General features: G+C 28.1%; 2 protein-coding genes across 2 annotated transcripts; one reads left to right on the forward strand and one right to left on the reverse strand.

Annotated features, from left to right (window-relative positions):
* Positions 1-32: 32 nt before the first annotated feature.
* On the forward strand, positions 33-3244 carry LOC107015336. Its single transcript, XM_015215578.2, has 2 exons — positions 33-352; positions 2944-3244. Exons 1-2 carry the CDS (start codon positions 184-186, stop codon positions 3033-3035), a joined length of 261 nt encoding a protein of 86 aa, XP_015071064.1. The 5' UTR covers positions 33-183; the 3' UTR covers positions 3036-3244.
* On the reverse strand, positions 3202-4461 carry LOC107015335 (chaperone protein dnaJ 8, chloroplastic). Its single transcript, XM_015215577.2, has 3 exons — positions 4124-4461; positions 3941-4009; positions 3202-3597 (listed from the first exon to the last, which is right to left on the reverse strand). Exons 1-3 carry the CDS (start codon positions 4352-4354, stop codon positions 3412-3414), a joined length of 486 nt encoding a protein of 161 aa, XP_015071063.1. The 5' UTR covers positions 4355-4461; the 3' UTR covers positions 3202-3411.
* Positions 4462-16937: the final 12476 nt, after the last annotated feature.

Consider the following 16937-nt stretch of genomic DNA (forward strand, 5'->3'; position numbering starts at 1 on the left):
TAAAATGAAGCGTTGTTTGCACCACGAGCAAGTGAACACGTGCCGTGAGTGAAGGGGGTGCACGATAAGCCCACTCAGCTGCTCTGCTCAAGACTCAAAATGAATAGAAGCCTCTTTCTTTGCTTTTGTTGGTAAATATCAAAATCGATAGGGTTTAAGGGTTTTAGGGAGAAAGGGAAACAAATGGAGAAGAATATGGCAAGTGAAGCGAAGAAGATGAATGGAGCAGGAGGAGGAGGGTTTAGGGCCAAATTGGAGCATGTATTATATAGCGGTGAGAAGAAGCACGTATTCGGTGGCATCGCCGTCATTGGCGTCCTCTTCGGTGTTCCCTGGTACTTCATGACCCGAGGTTCGTCATTCTAATTACCCTTTTATTGCAATTAACTGTTATTGAATTCAATTACTCTCTCGATCTCAAATTGATTGGACTAAATGTATGAATCCTTCATATCTAATTGTCCCCATATTCAATAACAAGTTGTGCAATTTTTCTCCTACCCAGATTGCTTCCATTTGTATCCGAGTTCCTTTTATTTGATGTAAGAGGTTGAATACCATGATTGCCTCGGATCCATATTCTTTTGTAACTTTGCTGTTCGGGCCAGCTTGCGCGTGCCTAGACTAATTCCACAATTACCTGCTACTCCTACCAACTAATAGCACAAGTATTTCTGTGTGTCATGGCTTGGATTGATGGAAATAAATAAGCTAGTAGGGATTTGAACCTGAGACATAATTGGTTCTCTACTTACTTCATTGACCACTAGACCACACCCTTAAAATCCCAGAATCCATACGTATTTTCATGGAGGCATGGTGATTAGAAAATAACCCTACTTACACTGGTATCTCACCCCTCAAATTAGTCACCAAAAAGATCAAGTTGTCTTGGCGTAATGCCATATTCATCAAGAAATAATACGGATTCATATCAAACTAGTTGGGTTGATGTATATGAAATCTTAATATCCAATTATTTTGTTCGGGGCTACTTCTCTGTAGGAATTAAATTTTGTGCCATCAAAATTACTTCCCTTTAATCTGATTCCCTTCTATTTGTAACCCTGTTTCTGATCAGAGACTTCTAAAACATGAAAAGCAAAAAAGAGAATTTTCTCCCATACCAAGCATCAAAAGAAGTTCAAATTTTACCCTAGTATAGCTTAAAATGAAAAAATGCCTCTAAAGATAGAGAGATTATCCGTATTTAGGTGATCTCTGATTTAGTGCGATGTGAACCATTTTCTCCTCTGCTGTAGATTATGCCTCATTATGAATTATTACTTATTGTTTCTCATAGTGCTGGTCTCTTTGCTTTACCGGTAAACGAAATAGAATTGGTGATGATTACCACATATCTTGCTTGTTTGTTGCAATAAGACGAACAATGATGGTACTGTTGATGTTTCCATGAGCCAAAGTTGTGTTAGAACGAGCTATGAGCTGTCGGCTGTTGCGTATTTTGCTGCTTCACTTCAAACAGATGTTACTTCAAGTGTGCTCCATAAGAAGATAAAACATAAGATATTTTCTGTTTATGGTGGTGGGTTAGGGAGGAGTCTTTGGGGTTGTTTATTGATTTCCTCATGGATTGAATCTGTCAATATGTCTACATCAAGAGAAACAAGTATGTGCAAATGCAAATTGTTAGAGTGGATTAGAGTTCCACATCAGTTGTGGAATGGACGGGTGGTCTACTTATATGGATCTGTGCAATCCTCCATTCACGAACTAGCTTTGGGGGTTGAGTTAGGCTCAAGTACTATATCTTTACACTAATAATATTAAGGCAACACGTAACCTTTTTTTGTAACTGAGAAATCCCTAGGACTAATGGCGCACAGTTTGAAAATCGGAAGTTAATGCACCCACCCCCCTATCCTTCACTTGATGAGGTTGGACTATTATTCACTCCAAAAAAGGCTGAAATGTAAGGAATTCACTCCATTTTACATAATTGAGTGAAACTGGCATAGTTGATATGTATATAGGAAGAGAATTCATGAGAAACGGATGTTTACACGCCCATGCACATAAAACTTCACTCCTTTGTGGTTCTAAAAAACTTAGTCTCATGAAAAAGATTGTTGGTATAGCTGCATGACCCTCATTCCAGCTAAAATAATTTTGTAGACTTTCGTAGTTGTAAGACTTTTCTAGTTGTAATGTTGTGCCTCACTTAGTCATTTTAAGATTCTGTAGGCGATAGAGTGTGCTGATATCTGATTTTGTCTGTCGATGGCTTTTATTGTTATGGGATTTTTTTAGGTCAAATCTATTGAAACTTGAAAGCACCTAGCCGATAGTTGTACATAAATTGAGAACTAAAAGAAGAGAAATTTAAAAATTGATATCTAAAAAGATATTGGATGTGTCATGTACAAGCTATATATGAATCCTAACAGTTGCCATAAGCATAAAGCCGTCCAAAATGGTTATCCAATCATGTATGCCTTTGACTTTGCAAGGTCACTATTTTCTTCATCTATTTGTATGGAGTAATGTTAATTCAATTCCAAAATGGTCAATTCAGCTTGTGGACCAACTTTATGCAATATTGTACATCTTATGCTGTTCTTATCACTACTTGGAGTGGTATTGTGATTGTTTTTGCTCGATTCGAGTATTCAAATATAGAGAAATAATAAACTGGTGAACAATGCTTAACGTGTTGACTGTTGATACTAATAAGAGTTCTATTGTTACTCATTTGCAGTCTGACCCTTTTTGAAGCTTTCTTACCCTTTCCCCTCTCATCCTTTTGCTTTCTTTGTAATACTTGTTCTGTTGAGAAAGGAAGATCAACCACTTTACGAGCTATATCAGCATTATTGTCATAAAAATATATTTGTGTTCCATAAACTCCAGTTCATGTGTGGATATGGGGAAGGGTGGAAAGCTAATGAATCTTTTTTTGGTTCTTTCCTGTTTCTTTGCAAGGCTCCAAGCAACAATCTCACCAAGATTACCTGGAGAAAGCTGATAAGGCACGGAATGCGAGGCTCTCGGCTGGTTCATCCTCAACTAAATAATGAAAAGAGTTGCTTCAAACAAGTTTTCAGTTCCAGTTCCTTCAGCCTTTTGAGTTAGGTGCATGCTGTTCCCGAAGCACTTGCATAAATGCCTCTTTTTGGACAAAACTTTTGTAATATGAACATTATATATTGCATACAAAACCAAACACGAAAGGACACATAGTTTTGTGTTTTATAATAAGAAATATGAATGTTTTATTTATCAACGAGAGATGTGAATACTATTGATAAGAGCAAACAAAGAGGGAATCCAAATATGTACACAATGAGTCTCCTCTACTTCCTATTGAATATGTACATGGACCTCTAACCATCTTTGATTTAAAGAAGATGGACGGGTCTTAAATTCTTGGGCAAGTCATTAATTTAACATTCATATGTAAGGATTAACATGTGATGTATAATCACGAATCCCAGCACCTTCCCATCCCATCCACTCTTCCCATAAATCCCAATCTGGTTCATGCATTCCTCTCATTGATTCATCATTACTATCATCATATTCCTCAATCATCTCCAACTCTGCTCTTGTTTCACCTCTCAAATTACTCATCACAACCTGAAAAACACACATAATCACATCAGCCCAAAGATTCTATATTACAATAACTACGTCTCAATCTCAAACAAAGTCAAAGGTCCGATAGATCATATTATTCTATTTTTTTAGAAGTTGATTTTATTGGTCAGAAAGACCCATCAAGTAAACCCTTTTGTCTGTGGGCAGTGGATATAGAAGCCGTTGGTTTATGCAAAAAGTCATATTCCATAAACATAAAGGGTCCACCACTCTATTTAAATTATAAAGAAAAAAATTAGATTCTAAAACGCAATTAATTAACTTGTTATTTACAAAAACAAAAATAAATTAACCGACATAAGATCTATCCATAAAAACTTACATCGTAAGCTTCGTTGATTTGGTGAAATTGAACACCACAATTGTTTCCTCTGCATACGTCTGGGTGATACTGTAATCCAATAAAACACATCCTATTAATTAAACTTAAAATCCAATGAAAGGCATATAAAAATACCAATTCAAAATTTCCAGGTTTCATTTAAAGCAGATAACAATGGCGTACCTTAAGAGCAAGCTGTCTAAACGCCTTCCTAACTTCAGATTCAGATGCACCGGGTTGAATCTTCAAGGTCTTATACGGATCGGCAACAGCAGAAGATGAACAAACACATGAAACCCTAAATCCATTTTTATCGTTTCTAGTCTTCTTCTTCGCTGAGTTCCTCAATCGAAATAGAGACGCTGAAGCTGCTCCACAACCCCCAATACTTCCCGTCATTCCCATCGTAGCCATTGCACACAAATTTGAATGAAAATCGAAACTGATTAAATTATTCACAAATTCAAAAAGAGAATGAGATTGTTTTAATGGTGAAAAAAAAAATGGAATATTATGAAAAGGGCAATGGGTGTTTGCAGTATATATAAGCAGAAAAAGGTATGGTAATTAATTTTTTTTTTCTTTTTTTGAGGTGATAATAATGGTGTGGATAATGAGGGTACGTGTCAATCTTTTATTTTTTCGAGGTGACGTGTCAATCGTAGAGTGGTTTTAGTTAAATTTGAGTGGTGTAAAAAGGAGGAGAAAAAAGTGAGGCCCGTTAAGGCCCAACGTTTTTTATCTTATCCATAAATGTAAATTTGGTCTCTATTTGGAATCTTAGCTTCTTCCGTTTTTGACCCTTTTAATTTTCATGCGTTTAAATCGTGTCTTGACTCAAAATTATTTTTTAGATTTGATTAACTGAATTTTCTTAACCAGTCATCCTAATTAATCAAATTCGATTTTATTGGTAGACTATACTCTAATTTTTCGTCTACTAAGACATTTATTTATGTCATTTCAATTATATTTATTATTGTTTTGTTCATCCAAAATATTTAGTAATTACAGTTTTACTTCAGCATTTACTGAGTTACTTCTCGAGATCCGTATTTATGTAGAGTTGACTGATATTTAAAAAGGATTATCTATAAAAAATAATCATTTTATTCAGTAAAAAAGAGTTCTTTAATAAAAAAAAATGTGTTAATTGAATCAAATAATTCAGTATTAGTTTATCACATTTTTTAAACCAAAAAAAATTCATCTTTTCTCTTTTATATGACATTATTTAATTTGACATAATATTTATAAAAAAAAATACGTTTAAAAAATTTATGATCATCTTAATATTTGTTTATCATAAATCATTTTATGTACGGAAGAAAAAGAATTTTATAATTTCAATTATTTATAACTATAATAAAATCTTATTTTTTAACAGATGTTTAGATAATTATTAAATAAATAAAAATGAATGAATGAAGAAGAGATAATAAAAAAATACGTGAAGAATCGAACTTTCACCTACCCAATATATTTAATTAACCAAATAATAAACTAGTAGTAAAATATTTTTGGAGTAATAAAAAATGGTATAGTAGTACAAGTAAAATATTGGGAGAGAGAGTGTATGAGTTGTTGGTGAGTCATTACATGTGTTAAATCCAGTTTGTACACTTTGGGAACTGTGAAGTGTTGTAAGCGTCGGTGAATAGCCACAATTTTTTTTATATAAAAATAAAATTATTAGATAATGTATATCCCCTCATAACGAATACACGGTTTGGTTTTGGATTATTAACACTTTTTTCCGCGGTTTAGAGTTTGAAGTTTACGAGGAAACTATTATGAAATTACTTGGTTAGTAACAAGAAATCGGGCTTTTTGGTACAAAAATTTTTTCTAATAATAATTAAGAGGATTTCGAAAGTAGTGTTTTTAGAGTTAGTGAAAAGATTATTAATATTAAAAAATAAAAAATGTCTCGGAAATTAACTTAATATGATACAGAGAATTGTGTAAACTTGAATTTAGTAGGGTGATTAGGAGATTGGGTATTCTTTAGGTGTATTTGTTTTTGGTATGTTGATGATAATTTGTATTAGTTTAAGAAAAATAATTAGGAAATGGATGATAAAAATATAGGAATACTATCGTTCAAATTTAAAACTGAAAATGAACGTACACTATTTAGAGAAATAACTACTTATACCATAGGTAAATTAATAGATGAATTTGTTATGAATTCCACTAATTTTATTGATTTTGAACCAATATTAATTAGCCTTCACATTTTTTTTTCTTTTTTTGGCAGTGAGTATCATGCACCAAAAACATGAAAGTGAACTTTTATTGATACCTTTGGCACCACATGCTAAATTAGTAGATAAAATTCCAAAAAAGATTCCAATAAAATAAAATTTAATAAATGAGTTGGTGGCGAATAAATTTTTATTTAAATAATATATACCCTCGCTGTCAGTAATGGACATTGATATTTTTATATTTTATTTTATTTTTGGCTATGAAGGTAACTGATATTTTATTTTATTTTATTTTTAAAAAAGCAACTCATACGATTGAAAATATTAATTTTTTTTGATAGCCAATTTTCAAAAGTGCATACATAATAAACTATGACTTCATTATTATTATTATTATTATTATTAAGATACAATAAATTCAACAATTGATAGAAAATAATTTGAGGATTACTCCAAATAATTTATAGGGAAAAAAGAAGGTCCACATCATTCAAAGAAATGACAAGTTTTTGTGGCTTTTTTTAAGAGATAGTGATGTTAATAGATATCTACTAAATTTGTCAATTTAATATGCATAAAATGTTTTTGTTACCTTAAATTGTCAATAATATCTTTCTCCAAACAAGTGGATTCTACACGTAAGTCATTAATCTTTAAAAAATAATATCCCAAATGATATATCCATGCACGTCACTTGTTGCAACTTGCTATTCATAGACGATAGTTTCATACGAACCTTTACATGTCTTTGTATAATCTTAGAGATAATATCTTCATACCTTATATTTCCTTCTTTCGAATTTACGTGTTATTTATCAATTTTTTGAATATAAAACAGTTTAATTTCTATCAGAAATTTTACGTATGAAATCTTTAAAAATAAAATTTATATATATATATATATATGAAAATTTTTACATACAATTAAAGATACACATATCTGAATCTTTGAATCTAAAAGATAAAAGCTAAACTGTATAAATCGTCTTTACTCATGTTTTTTATCTAGTTATTAATTGAGTATGGATCCCAAATCAACGTTAGTGAAGGCCTTTTAATTTCGTTGCTTCTTTTCGGTCCCCAATAACTAGTTGTGTGACATTCATATAATTATTAACATTAGGCCGAGGACAAATATTTTATCTAGATGATTATTTTTAAAAGGTAAAAAGTTTCATGAATTTTTTTTCTTCCATGATACTGATATGATATATTTTATTAAACATAAATTCAAAACCATGTATTTCAAGAGCTTTTATTCTTTCTTAAATTGTGTTATCTCAATCAAATTCCGCTATATAATTTAAGATAGAGAGAATATTATGTTTTTAAACGCGCGTATAGATTATATATGATCCTAATATTTCGAAGAGAACGATCATAAACTAGCTATAATACATGCATTTTTTTTGCTATAGTTTGAGACAAATTTGGTCAAAGTTGAATTTCAAAATTCAGAATAAGCATGCTATATCTAACAATTAAAACAATGCATTTCATTTTCACAAAACAAAACAAAACATTGACGAAGAAAGTTTTTAGAAAACCATATATATATCATCCAATTTAAAGATATTTTGTCTTCAGACACTTGGAAGAAAATTTAATCCATGAAAGTTACGTTACTTATTAAAATAGTCCAAATTAAATTACGTACACAACTGGCTCCACACCACTATAAGTCTATAACCAATCAAGTCACTATATTAAGGGGTCGTTACGTTGAATGTGTTAAAAAATCTAATACAAATATTAGTTATATACATTTTATTTAATATTATTGGGTGTATAATTGATGATACACAACAAGTCATAATATTAACAATACACGAGTTATTAATATATGGATAAGTATTAGTAAAGATAAAATTACTATTGATACGATCCTAATCAAAATATATAAATGAAATAATCTCAACATAACTAATTTCAAAATAATTAATTTTATCATTCTTATACATTTTATTTAGTACTACTTTACAACTCTTGATAAGAATAATGGAAATGTTTTACACAAAAGATACTAATATTTATTGTCTAATATTTGATTAATCTTGCAAAAAATATTGTTCAAAGATATTTACAGATGGAGATGATACAATAATAATAATAGAGCCATTTTTGAAAAAAGTTATTAGTATTTTTTTTCGAGAAAGTTATTTTCTTCATTTTTTTTTTGAAAAAAAAATTATTTCAACGGTTAAATTTACATGTTTTCTTTGGAATAACTATTTCATAAATGCCCTCCTCTTTTTTCCTTTTTTTTTTTTTTTACAATTTATGAACTTCTTTTATCACGGGGTATAATTACTTTTGAGAAATTTAAAATTAATGAGAAAATAACAGATCATATGATAATTCAATTTTTATTTTTGTAGAAGTTAGCTTTTTAAGTTAAGTAAATACTAAATCCAATATTATATAAGGCGTATAATAACGATGGATAAAATAGGATAGATGGAATCAGTCGTTTCGAAGCCCATAAACTAAAAAGACTTCAAAGTTTGGGCTGTTAATTAATTTAAGTGTATTTTTGGCCCATATAAAGGCTCCAATAATTGGTGGAGAGGATATTCATTTTTTTTGGGCAAAATCCGCAGAATAACAAATGTTTAGCTTATATTAGGTATTAAAGTTACGGTTCAAGAAAATTGTAATTTGTGATTTTTTAATTTTTGCTATTTTTCTGATTTATATAACTTGCGGTTTGAATAAATTTAGGATTTGTATAATTCGTTTCTTGATTGTATAATTCAAAATTTAATATATGTTTACTCTTGCTATTTATTTACGATTTACAAAAAAATCATAATAAATTATCCTTTTCGCATATTGACAAGCAAAATATACATACAGAGTTCTGAAAAATTCTTAAATATACAAATACATATTCTGTATACATTTATTCTATTTATATATTTTCACAAACGAGATATACAAACCGCAGCCTCCATAGCAAATGAAATTATCGTTATGAAGTACAATTATTAAAACTATAGCTATAGAGTCTATTTTCGCCTATTATGTTTGTTATTTCTAAATTTTTTCTCCTTTGTGGAAGTGGGGGTGGGGGTGGGGGGAGGGATTAAAAGAATTTTTTAGATCTATTAACAAATAAATACTCCTTTTTTTTCATTTTACTTAGATATTTAATTAATTTTTCTATTTTAATAAATTAACAGATGTTTATTTACTTTTTTCTCATTATTTTCTAATTATCAAATACTAAATAAAATATTGTACATAAATATAAAGTTTCAAACATCATCAATAAAATCATACAAAATACCTTCAATTAAATTTTTCTTAGTAGATGTGTTAGATCAATATATAGAGATGACAATGATGTGGGGCAAGTACAAGGCAAAACCACATAAATTCGCTAAGACTTTAATCTACCTCGTCTTGCCCTGCATAAATTCGACCCGTATAATATGCTATATCTTACTAAAAAAATTACTAAATATTATTTACGTGTATCTAAAGCCTTCCCAACATAATTATTTTTCTACTTCACACAATTGTTTTACAATTTATATTAACTTTCCAGATAATGATAATCTAAATTCTAAAATAAACTTAATCCTCAGAGTTTGTTTATCATATGAGAAATACTTTGAGGAAGTTAGCATCTAAAATAACCATTCATGAGATAAACATAAATTTAAGGCAGAGAGAGAGTTGCCCTGCCCTACCCCACCTACACAAATTAAATCCGTCAAATTTTAATTTCGCTTTTATCTCGTTGTTATTTCTATCGATATGAATTAAATTATATGAAACAAAAGTCTTTTAATTAAAAGTCAACAGAGGAGGGAGACTTTAATTATCTTCAATTGTGGATCATTTTAAGGGTGAGTTTCAATTTTTCAAACAAACAGCCAACCACTTTTTAACATAATGAATTATGATCCAATATAAGTCAATAATTGAGCCAATTCTCCACATTTTTGAGTCACCACTAGTGCTAAAATAATACTTAGGTCAAATTATTAAAACATATGTGGGCCTTCCATTGGTTGAGTATGTTGTCTGTTGATTGGCAAATTCAAGGTACAAAGAAAAATTATAAAAAAAAGTAACAAGGTTTGGCAATAGATGGATATATTTATTTATTTATTATTTATAAGTTTGTTGAAAATTTAATGCTTTCTACAAAATCTATTATTTGTTATAAAATTTAAGAATAAAAGAATAATATAATAATAAGCACAAAAAGAATATAATACGAGGAATAATATGAGATTAATTTTTTTTTAAGTGTTCAGCAAATTTTCAAGTGTATATGATATGAATTCTTATGCTTCTACAAAAGGTTAGTCATAAACATGACATTAACATGAATATAATGAGGAAGGTTATCGAAATGAAAGGTAACAAAAATAATGTTATAAAGATCGAGGTTATAATTATCTTTATAATGAATAAGAATAATGGAGTAAATTCTTAATATTAATATATTGAACATCCACAATATATTATTTTATATAACATTATTATACATTTATAAAAGGTCACAACTTAATTTTCAGCGGCTTCTCCTTAATTTCAAGCATAACAACAAGGTATCACTATATTGAAGCACCACAATAATATTTTAATATCATTATATAAATTTTTTAAATTCAACGCAATACTATTTTTATATTATTATATTAAATTCTTGAGTCAAATTTTACTATTCAAATTTTGTATTATATTTTTTTAGTTAAAATTTTGCTTTGTTTATATTCTTATTTCAAAAGTTATATGTGTACATTTTTTTTTGGACCCCATTTTCTAAAATTATATTGAGTATGTTATTTTCATGTAATGTCATTAGGAAAAAAAATAAAGTATTTATGAAACTTAGCTTGAGACCCCAATTCTTATTGAGTCATTCGTGTTAACAAACATTTTTTATAATAATATTTTACAGTGGGGTTTAAGTTCTTTATTTTAAACTTATTTTACATGTTAAAGTATAAAATATCTATGTTCTCTATAATAATATTTTGTTATAATATTGTACTACAAAGAGCTTTCACTTTACTTTGATTCCACATTGTGAAAATTGAGAAAATTTGGAAAGAGAAGGGCTTCCAATAAATAACATGTGAAAAACAAGCTCACCCGCGGTAGGTATTTACCTACTAGTACTGGCTATTATTGAAGTGTAACCAATAATATATAATGACGGAATTAAAATTTTTACTAGAAAAAAGTAAATACATATTTTTTTATTTTATTTTTTAAAAAAAAAGATCAAATAAAAAAATTGAGATATGAATGTATTTGAAATTTAATTATAATCATTAAATTTGATTAATCAAGCTAAAACAATTGAATTAGGATGCATCAATAGCTCTAACATTACATCAGAACCGATTTGGTAACTAAACAAGGTCCACATGAGACAACAAAAAATTTATACATTATTTCTATGGAAGAATATAAATATAAATACATGATACTTTTATTTTTTAAAACCCCCTAATAGTTTTAGGGTTAGGATAATTTTTTTGAAAAAAAAACTTATTAGTGAAAAATAACATTTATATAATTACCATCTCCACCTTTACATTATAATTCATATACAATTCTTTTCCTTTGAGTATAATATGGCGATTCCTAGCTTGTATAACGTGTCAACAATTCAAACAATTTTTAATACTAAATAAATTTAAAATTTGAATTTCGTGGATTTAGAGAGGGGGAATTCGGAACATATACTCGTTAATTAGCTATTATAGTTTCAGTTTAAATTAATTATGGTTTGCGATTTAATTTTAGATGTAGTTACGTCGCTTATATATATACAAATACAAATTCTATATATATATATATACATAATTATATGACAAATATATAATTACAATTAGTCTCTCTCCACTCTCTGTCCTCTTCCGCTCGCCTCTCTCATCTCTTTCCCAATTTCGCTCGCATGTCTCCTTCTTCTCCCAATCTTGCTCGCCATGTATACAAATAAATTTGTATACCTCTTTCTACTTGATTTGTGTACCGATTTGTATACCAATTACATATTTGGCAAATTTACATATACAATTTACCTATATTTGATTTCTGCCTTCTCTCACTCGCCTCTTTCCTCCCTCTCCCAATCACTCTAGCCTCTCTCCTCTCCTCTCCTAGTCTCGCCCGCCAGATATACATGTGTATATCAGTTACACATATACGATTATTTGACAAATATACATATGCAATTTGACATATATACATAAACAACTTGCCTCTTTCTACTCTCTGTCCTCTCTTGCATGCCTTTCTCCTCCCTCTAACATGTTGATACAAATTGTAATTAACAAAACACAGTTATGAAATATAATTAAGTTATTTTTGAGTGACTTTATGTGAAAATTTTCCAATAAAAAATTATATAATTGCTTACTATTTGAGGCGGTAGGGTGTACGCGTGTGTGCACGATAAAACAACAAATTCAAAACAGATTTAAGTCATCAACGATCCTTTAAAGTAATAGATATTTAATCTCTCTATTCCTTTAAAATATGTGTTGTTATTAGCCTGTGTTCAAAAGTCAAAACAATAAATCAAAAATACTATTATTTATTTTTCCTTCCATCCTTTCATTTTTCAATTTATCTTTCGAACCAAACCCTAAAAGAAACTCAACCATACGTCCATATATACGTGACAATTTTGAAATCTTTTATCATCACACAATGTTTCAATAGCATGGAAAGTGGAGCACTTGGCTAAAAGTAAAAAATCAACCAACCACTATATATCTATGATCTATCATGTTATCATGACTACAACCTAAATCATGTGGAAAAAAGAGGTTAAAACTAAGCTAACAATAATAACTATCGTTTCTCAAAGAAAAAAGATAAAGTCCTCACTGAAGTTGTTCCGAATTTTTAAAAGAATATCTTAACTTTACAATTGTCCTATAACCTCACTAAACAATTTTGAATAGATATAATTACATCATTTTTCGTTCATCTAATAAGAGAGTGGTGTGCACTCTCTCAAAGATATAATTGCATCATTTTTCGTCCTATAACTTTTTTTCCTTTTTATTTTTTTCTTTCTTTCTTCTTTCTTTTCAAAATTGATTTTTATCTCCATCCATTGAAATTTCTTATTTTCAATGTCATTTTTACCACAACTTTACCTTCTTTTTTTTTTATTACTATTAGTTTTACTCTCTTTAGTTTTAAAATTTTATCTAAATATTTTCTTACATTTCAAACAACTCGATAAACTCATTAGATTTGAAGATGATTAGGAATTATCATATAGTTTTTTTATTCGATTTCAATTAAGTTCTTTCAATTTTCGAGAAATTGATTGATTCTTTTAAAATTATCATTTCTAATTTTGAATGTATATGAAAATGAGTAGTTGATGATACCTTCAAAATTTTATTTTTTTTAAAAAAATAATAATTAATTTTGTTATCAATAATTCAGTAAAGTCTAAATAATAGTATGAATTTTATAAAGAATTTGACTGGAGAAGAAGAACAAAAACGAAAAGAAAAAAATGAAAATGAGTTTCAATTTGACATGGCGGGTTGGGAGGTGAAGAAAAAAAAAGAAAATGAAGGGATGAAAGTGGGAGGTGGAAGATTAAATGAAATTTAAGATAAATCAAAATTTAAATTTAAAAGTAAGAGAGAGAAAAATAAAGAAAGAAAATGATTAATGAAAAAATTTAAATTAAAAAAAAAATTATAATTTTAATTAACACGTGTCATGTAATGATTGGGGTGTGAACTCACTTGGTTGCTAAAATTTGGGGCTGATCGAAAAATGGTATGATAACATCTGTTCAAAATTGTTTAGTGGGGGTAATAGGACAGTCGCAAAGTCAAGGTGTCTTTACGAAAATTCGAAACTACTTCAATGGTGACTCTATGTCTTTTTCTCTTTTTCAAAAATTTGAATATTATATTCGTTATTCAATTTTATTTTTTTTTACAAAAAGTTTTTATCTAAATTATGTATGTGCTATACAAAGCATGGACGCATAAAAAAATCATGATAGGAGAAAAGGGGGCAGGCAATAGAGCCCTTAATTCCCTCCAAATAAATTAATGTGAATTTGAATTAATTTGTTCAGTACTAAATTTCACTTTTCAGACTATGTGATTAAATTAATTAAAAAGAAATATAAAAATAATATTATCATCATCGAAAATGCTATCTATTCACATGATTTCATGACTACGATGCAAAATAAAATATTCAACGCGTGGATTTATGAGGATAGAATTCAGTAAATTAATCATTTATCTCTAGAAATCAGTGATTTTGTATTAAAAGTAAAAAAAAGAATGCGTTGAATTAGCATATATTAAATTTTCATTTCCTTCTGTTCTTATTCTTAAAGTAGTGAGAAAAGTTGAAATATTCACAGAGATTTAGAGGGATTGACTTATCCTTGAATAATATAAAGGATTAAGATAAAGCATGTGGAAAAATAAAGCAAAAAAAATGAACACTGGTGAATAGTAGTTTTAGTAATTATGATTAAGATTACTTTTTAAATAATAAACCTACTAATATAATTCAGTAAAAATAAAAACTGCTTAAGTAAATCGTTTTGTTTTTAACGTTTCAATCGAGATATTCAAAAGGTACCTAAATTTTTTAAAAGACATTTTAACTTTGAAACCGTCCTATTGCCCTCATTAAATAATTTTAAATAGATATAATTAATTAATATAATTTTATTTTTACAAGTATTTTATTATAAAATATATTTTCTTAATATTTTAACTTTTTTTTCCTTTTTATTTTTTCTCTTTCTTTCTTTTTTCTTTTCAAAAATTCATTGTCATCACCATTATTGAAGTTTCTTGCTTTCAATGTCACCATTTTTACCGCAACTTCACCTTCCTTTTTTTTTTATTACTGTTAATTTTACTCTCTTTATTTTTAAGAATTTTGTCTAAATATTTTCTTACATTTTGAACAATTCGATAAACTCATTAGATTTCAAGATAATTAGGAAATATCGTATCGTTTTTTATTCGATTTCAATTAAGTTCTTTTAATTTTCGAGAAATTAATTGATTCTTTTAAATTATCATTTCTAATTTTGAATTTATATTAAAATGAGTAGTTGATGATATCTTCAAAATTTTAAATTTTCTTAAAAAAATAATTTATTTTTTTATAAATAATTCAATAAAGTCTAAATAATAGTATAAATTTTATAAAAAAATTGACCGGAGAAGAAGAAAAAGAAAAGAAAAAAATGGAAGTGAGTCACAATTTGATATGAGGGAGGGAGGTTAAAGAAAAAAAAGAAAATAATAAAAGAATTTATCACTTGAAAGTGGGAGGTGGAAGATGAAATGAATTTAATAAATATCAAAATTAAAATTCAAAAGAAGAGAGAGAAATAAAGAATGAAAAAAAATAAAGGAAAAATTTCAAATGAAAAAATTATATATTTAATTAAATTAATACGTGTCATATAATGATTGAAGTGTGAACTCACTTGTTTCTTAAAATTTAGGGCTGATCGAATAATGATATAATAATATATATTCAAAAAATTTTAATGAAACAATAGGACAGTCACAAAATTAATATATCTCTATAAAAATTCAAAACAATTTCATTGATGACTTGATATCTTTTCTCGTATAAAAATCAATCGAGATACACTTAATAATAGAGAAGCGCTAAGTTCACCAACCCCCGTTTGAAGGCCCCCACATCGACTTGTTCCATACTCGAACATTTGCAAGAAAAAAAAAAAACAATATTCTCTGACAATAAAATCAACTATTATGTATGCATATATTAAATAATAATATAACTTACTATAGTTTATAGTTTTCTTATCAAGAATTTCTTCACCACCACCTAACTTGTCATTTTTTTTAGTTTGTTAAATTTCGTTCCAATATAATAATCTATAAATTACGAATTAAGTCAGATATGATAAATTTTAAAAAAAATACATATAGAAAGTGTTAAATATGCATATAAAATTATTTACTCAATCAATTTAATGACACACAGATAATTTCCTAGTAATAACTTTGTTCATTATCTTTTTGACAGAGAAAAAAAAAGGAGAGAGTTGAGTAAAATGTTGATATAAAGACAATTCTGGAATTTTCATCAAACAAAGTTTTAGGTCACCATCTCACCAACTCTAATCCACCACTTTTGCTTCCATTATTTAATTAATAATTATATTTGGTTGGTAATTAGAGATTTCAATAAGTTTGGTTTACTTAGTTTTTCGTTTAATTAGATTCCGTATTCATTCATTTACTATATTATAATATTAATTATTTAATAAGTCATAGCTTATATTATCTGGTATAAGGTCACAACTCCTACTTATTTATGTAATGAAAACTTAATTTGCTTCAAAACCTATGTTTTGTCTTATTTCTACAAGACATCGTGTGTTTTGAAATAATAAAAGTCATCTTTAATCTTAAAAAATAATCTTACATATTATCTTCGTTCATTGCGTATGAATCGTTACTTTACTGAATGCATTTAACTGATAAAAATTATAATAAAATGATAACTAATATTCTTTTATACTTATAATTCAAAAGTGTCCACGTTCAAACTGAAATTATAGTCTTAAATATTAAATTTTCTTATCGCAAATTTAAATTTAATTTAAAATTTTTGTCACTTTAGTTTACTCATGTTATAATGTTGTCGCAAATATTTTTGGTTGGGACGTGAGTAGGACCTTCTTAGTGGGAATAAGTCATGTTGAACAGCTGCGGTAGGTAAGTCTTTTTTGCAACCATAAATATAAAATATACTCTCTCCGATTT

The sequence above is a fragment of the Solanum pennellii genome, chromosome 3 (assembly GCF_001406875.1).
Source record: "Solanum pennellii chromosome 3, SPENNV200".
In the NCBI taxonomy this organism is placed as follows: domain Eukaryota; kingdom Viridiplantae; phylum Streptophyta; class Magnoliopsida; order Solanales; family Solanaceae; genus Solanum; species Solanum pennellii.

What these genes read in the sequence shown, in the direction of transcription:
- LOC107015336 (XM_015215578.2), top strand. Translation starts at nt 184, where the DNA reads ATGGAGAAGAATATGGCAAGTGAAGCGAAGAAGATGAATGGAGCAGGA. An exon ending in CTGGTACTTCATGACCCGAG is followed by an intron (nt 353 to 2,943) that starts GTTCGTCATTCT and finishes TTTCTTTGCAAG; the next exon opens with GCTCCAAGCAACAATCTCAC.
- LOC107015335 (XM_015215577.2), bottom strand. Translation starts at nt 4,354, where the DNA reads ATGGCTACGATGGGAATGACGGGAAGTATTGGGGGTTGTGGAGCAGCT. An exon ending in TTAGACAGCTTGCTCTTAAG is followed by an intron (nt 4,010 to 4,123) that starts GTACGCCATTGT and finishes ATTGGATTACAG; the next exon opens with TATCACCCAGACGTATGCAG. An exon ending in AAATCAACGAAGCTTACGAT is followed by an intron (nt 3,598 to 3,940) that starts GTAAGTTTTTAT and finishes TGTGTTTTTCAG; the next exon opens with GTTGTGATGAGTAATTTGAG.